Source organism: Petromyzon marinus, assembly GCF_048934315.1.
Source record: "Petromyzon marinus isolate PM22_M1 ecotype Great Lakes invasive population chromosome 83 unlocalized genomic scaffold, UKy_Petmar_22M1.pri1.0 chr83_unloc.4, whole genome shotgun sequence".
NCBI classification, from domain to species: domain Eukaryota; kingdom Metazoa; phylum Chordata; class Hyperoartia; order Petromyzontiformes; family Petromyzontidae; genus Petromyzon; species Petromyzon marinus.
The window spans coordinates 245,550-251,724 of NW_027422637.1; the positions used below are offsets into that span (position 1 = coordinate 245,550).

The window sequence follows — 6,175 nt, forward strand, 5'->3', positions numbered from 1 at the left end:
GGTGGGTTCGGAGAGGGGTGGGTTGAGATTGAGATGGTGGAGAGAGATGGTGGGTAGAGATGGTGGGTGGAGATGGTGGGTGAAGATGGTGGGTGGAAAGTGAGATGGTGGGTGGAGATGGTGAGAGAGATGGTGGGTGGAGATGGTGGGTGGAGATGGTGGGTGGAGAGTGAGATGGTGGGTGGAGATGGTGAGAGAGATGGTGGGTGGAGATGGTGGGTGGAGATGGTGGGTTCGGAGGGGGGTGGGTTGAGAGTGAGATGGTGAGAGAGATGGTGGAGATGGTAGAGATGGTGGGTGGAGATGGTGGGTGGAGATGGTGGAGAGAGATGGTGAATGGAGATGGTGGGTGGAGATGGTGGAGAGAGATGGTGAATGGAGATGGTGGGTGGAGATGGTGGAGAGAGATGGTGGGTGGAGATGGTGGAGAGAGATGGTGGGTGGAGATGGTGGAGAGAGATGGTGGGTGGAGATGGTGGGTGGAGATGGTGGAGAGAGATGGTGGGTGGAGATGGTGGGTGGAGATGGTGGGTTGAGAGTGAGATGGTGGAGAGAGATGGTGGGTGGAGATGGTGGGTGGAGATGGTGGGTGGAGATGGTGGAGAGAGATAGTGGAGAGAGATGGTGGGTGGAGATGGTGGGTGGAGATGGTGAGAGAGATGGTGAGAGAGATGGTGGAGAGAGATGGTGGGTGGAGATGGTGGGTGGTGATGGTGGAGAGAGATAGTGGAGAGAGATGGTGGGTGGAGATGGTGGGTGGAGATGGTGAGAGAGATGGTGAGAGAGATGGTGGAGAGAGATGGTGGGTGGAGATGGTGGGTGGAGATCTTGAGAGAGATGGTGAGAGAGATGGTGGAGAGAGATGGTGGGTGGAGATGGTGGGTGGAGATGGTGGAGAGAGATGGTGGGTGGAGATGGGTGGAGAGTGAGATGGTGGAGAGAGATGGTGGGTGGAGATGGTGGGTGGAGATGGTGGGTGGAGATGGTGGAGAGAGATGGTGGGTGGAGATGGTGGGTGGAGATGGTGGGTGGAGATGGTGGAGAGAGATGGTGAATGGAGATGGTGGGTTGAGAGTGAGATGGTGGAGAGAGATTGTGGGTGGAGAGAGATGGTGGGTGGGGATGGTGGGTGGAGATGGTGAGTGGAGATGGTGGAGAGAGATGGTGGGTGGAGATGGTGGGTGGAGATGGTGGAGAGAAATGGTGGGTGGAGATGGTGGGTGGAGATGGTGCGTGGAGATGGTGGAGAGAGATGGTGAATGGAGAAGGTGGGTTGAGAGTGAGATGGTGGAGAGAGATTGTGGGTGGAGAGAGATGGTGGGTGGGGATGGTGGGTGGAGATGGTGGGTGGAGATGGTGGGTTCGGAGAGGGATGGGTTGAGAGTCAGATGGTGGAGAGAGATTGTGGGTGGAGAGAGATGGTGGGTGGAGATGGTGGGTGGAGATGGTGGAGAGAGATGGTGGGTGGAAATGGTGGGTGGAGATGGTGGGTGGAGATGGTGGGTGGAGAGTGAGATGGTGGAGAGAGATTGTGGAGAGAGATGGTGGAGAGAGATGGTGGGTGGAGATGGTGGGTGGAGATGGTGGGTGGAGATGGTGGGTTGAGAGTGAGATGGTGGAAAGAGATGGTGGAGAGAGATGGTGGGTGGAAATGGTGGGTGGAGATGGTGGAGAGAGATGGTGGGTGGAGATGGTGGGTGGAGATGGTGGGTGGAGAGTGAGATGGTGGAGATAGATTGTGGAGAGAGATGGTGGGTGGAGATGGTGGGTGGAGATGGTGGGTGGAGAGTGAGATGGTGGGTGGAGATGGTGGGTGGAGATGGTGGAGAGAGATGGTGGGTGGAGATGGTGGGTGGAGATGGTGGGTGGAGATGGTGGAGAGAGATGGTGAATGGAGATGGTGGGTTGAGAGTGAGATGGTGGAGAGAGATTGTGGGTGGAGAGAGATGGTGGGTGGGGATGGTGGGTGGAGATGGTGAGTGGAGATGGTGGAGAGAGATGGTGGGTGGAGATGGTGGGTGGAGATGGTGGAGAGAGATGGTGGGTGGAGATGGTGGGTGGAGATGGTGCGTGGAGATGGTGGAGAGAGATGGTGAATGGAGAAGGTGGGTTGAGAGTGAGATGGTGGAGAGAGATTGTGGGTGGAGAGAGATGGTGGGTGGGGATGGTGGGTGGAGATGGTGGGTGGAGATGGTGGGTTCGGAGAGGGATGGGTTGAGAGTCAGATGGTGGAGAGAGATTGTGGGTGGAGAGAGATGGTGGGTGGAGATGGTGGGTGGAGATGGTGGAGAGAGATGGTGGGTGGAAATGGTGGGTGGAGATGGTGGGTGGAGATGGTGGGTGGAGAGTGAGATGGTGGAGAGAGATTGTGGAGAGAGATGGTGGAGAGAGATGGTGGGTGGAGATGGTGGGTGGAGATGGTGGGTGGAGATGGTGGGTTGAGAGTGAGATGGTGGAAAGAGATGGTGGAGAGAGATGGTGGGTGGAAATGGTGGGTGGAGATGGTGGAGAGAGATGGTGGGTGGAGATGGTGGGTGGAGATGGTGGGTGGAGAGTGAGATGGTGGAGAGAGATTGTGGAGAGAGATGGTGGGTGGAGATGGTGGGTGGAGATGGTGGGTGGAGAGTGAGATGGTGGGTGGAGATGGTGAGAGAGATGGTGGGTGGAGATGGTGGGTGGAGATGGTGGGTGGAGATGGTGGGTTGAGAGTGAGATGGTGGAGAGAGATGGTGGGTGGAGATGGTGAGTGAGATGGTGAGGGAGATGGTGAGAGAGATGGTGGAGAGAGATGGTGAGAGAGATGGTGGGTGGAGATGGTGGGTGGAGATGGTGGGTGGAGAGTGAGATGGTGGAGAGAGATGGTGGGTGGAGATGGAGGAGAGAGATGGTTGGTGGAGATGGTGGGTGGAGATGGTGGAGAGAGAGATGGTGGGTGGAGATGGTGGGTGGAGATGGTGGGTGGAGATGGTGGGTGGAGATGTTGAGACATGAGTCTGTGTCTCTCTCTCCCAGTAGTGAGATGTTGACTGCCTCGCCTGGCCTACAGGTGAGATGTTGACTACCTTGCCTGGCCTACAGGTGAGATGTTGACTACCTCGCCTGGCCTACAGGTGAGATGTTGACTACCTCGCCTGGCCTACAGGTGAGATGTTGACTACCTCGCCAGGTATACAGGTGAGATGTTGACTACCTCGCCAGGTATACAGGTGAGATGTTGACTACCTCGCCAGGTCTACAGGTGAGATGTTGACTACCTCGCCAGGTCTAAAGGTGAGATGTTTACTACCTCGCCAGGTCTACAGGTGAGATGTTGACTACCTCACGTGGTATACAGGTGAGATGTTGACTACCTAGCCTGGTCTACAGGTGAGATGTTGACTACCTGGCCTGGCCTACAGGTGAGATGTTGACTACCTCGCCTGGTCTACAGGTGAGATGTTGACTACCTCGCCAGGTATACAGGTGAGATGTTGACTACCTCGCCTGACCTACAGGTGAGATGTTGACTACCTCGCCTGGCCTACAGGTGAGATGTTGACTACCTCGCCCGGTCTACAGGTGAGATGTTGACTACCTCGCCAGGTATACAGGTGAGATGTTGACTACCTCGCCTGGCCTACAGGTGAGATGTTGACTACCTCGCCTGGTCTACAGGAGAGATGTTGGCTAGCTCGCCCGGTCTACAGGTGAGATGTTGGCTAGCTCGCCTGTCCAACAGGTGAGATGTTGACTACCTCGCCTGGTCTACAGGTGAGATGTTGACTACCTCGCCTGGCCTACAGGTGAGATGTTCACTACCTCGCCTGGCCTACAGGTGAGATGTTGACTACCTCGCCCGGTCTACAGGTGAGATGTTGACTACCTCGCCCGGCCTACACGAGGCTGTCTCCCTCACCGGCTCGTTGACCCGTTTGGCGAACATTCCGAGGCAGAACACGGCGGCGATGGGCGGAGCGAGGAAGCTCGTCACGGACTGGATGTAGTCAAAGAGCTGCCCGCTCTGGGCAGCCTGGACCACGGGGATCCAGGAAATGCTGACGGCAACGATGAACAGCACCCAGATTCTGGTGTGTGTGTGTGCCCGCACACACAGACACACACACACAGATACACACACAGATATACACACACAGATATACACACACAGATATACATACACAGATATACACACAGACACACACACAGATATACACACACAGATATACACACAGACACACGTAGATATACACACACAGATATACACACACACAGATATACACACAAACACACAGACACACACAGATACACACACACAGACACACACAGACACACACACAGACACACACAGACAGATATACACACAGATATACACACACAGACACACACACAGATATACACACAGACACACACAGACACACACAGATATACACACACAGACACACACACAGACACACACACAGATATACACACAGATACACACACACAGATATACACACAGACACACACAGACACACACAGATATACACACAGATATATATACACACATACAGACACACACAGACACACACACACAGATATACACACAGACACACAAAGGATGTACGCACACCCACTCACCCACCCACCCACACACCCACCAACCCCCTCACCTACCCACCCACTCAGACACCCACCCACTCACCCACCCACCCACACACCCACCCACCCCCTCACCCACCCACCCACACACCCACCCACTCACCCACCCACTCACCCACCCACTCAGACACCCACCCACTCTCTCCCCCACCCAAACACCCACCCACTCACCCACCCACTCAGCCACCCACTCAGACACCCACCCACACACCCACCCACTCACCCACTCACCCACTCACCCACACACCCACACACCCACCCACCCACTCACCCACACACTCACTCACCCACCCAGTCAGACACCCACCCACCCACTCACCCACTCACTCACCCACCCACCCACCCACGCACCCACTCACCCACCCACTCAGACAACCACCCACACACCCACCCACTCACCCACCCAATCACTCACTCACTCACCCACCCACCCACACACCCACCCACCCCCTCACCCACCCACTCACCCACCCACTCACCCACCCACCCACTCACCCACCCACTCACCCACCCACTCAGACACCCACCCACCCTCTCCCCCACCCAAACACCCACCCACTCACCCACCCACTCAGCCACCCACTCAGACAACCACCCACACACCCACCCACTCACCCACTCACCCACACAGCCACACACCCACCCACCCACTCACCCACTCACCCACACACTCACTCACCCACCCACTCACCCACCCACCCACTCACCCACCCACACACCCACCCACACACCCACTCACCCACCCACCCACACACCCACCCACCCACACACCCACCCACCCCCTCACCCACCCACTCACCCACCCACCCACCCACGCACCCACTCACCCACCCACTCAGACAACCACCCACACACCCACCCACTCACCCACCCAATCACTCACTCACTCACCCACCCACCCACACACCCACCCACCCACACACCCACCCACCCACACACCCACCCACCCACACACCCACCCACCCACTCACCCACCCACTCTACCCCCCACCCACCTTCCCACCAGCATGAGTTCACGATCGCGAGCGTGTGGGCGAAGTCTCCGCCACACGTCCATCGTGAAGATGGTGCTGCTGCTGTTGAAGATCGAGGCGAGGGACGACATGAGGGCTGCCAGCATCACGGCCAGCATGAGGCCACGCAGGCCTGCAGGAGGACACAACAACATCAACAACATCAACATCATCAACAAAATAACAACATCAACAACATCAACAACATCAACAACATCAACAATAACAACATCAACAACATCAACAACAATAATAACATCAACAACAACAACATCAAAACATCAACATCACATCAACAACAACATCAACAACAACATCAACAACAACATCAACAACATCACATCAACAACATCAACAACAACAACATCAACAACATCATCAACAACATCAACAACAACATCAACAACAACATCAACAACAACATCAACAACATCAACAACATCATCAACATCAACAATAACATCAACAACAACAACACCAACAACATCATCAACATCATCATCAACAACATCAACAACATCAACAACATCAACAACAACATCATC

General features: G+C 55.3%; 1 protein-coding gene across 1 annotated transcript in view; it reads right to left on the minus strand.

Annotated features, from left to right (window-relative positions):
- LOC142908399 (sodium/glucose cotransporter 2-like) overlaps positions 1–5,800 on the minus strand; it is a 29,347-nt gene extending 23,547 nt beyond the window's left edge. Inside the window, exons 1-2 of the mRNA XM_076059011.1 lie at positions 5,613–5,800; positions 3,896–4,064 (exon numbers count right to left, since the gene is read on the minus strand). Coding sequence (XP_075915126.1) covers positions 3,896–4,064; positions 5,613–5,800 — 357 coding nt within the window. The remainder of the gene's footprint in view (positions 1–3,895; positions 4,065–5,612) is intronic.
- Positions 5,801–6,175: the final 375 nt, after the last annotated feature.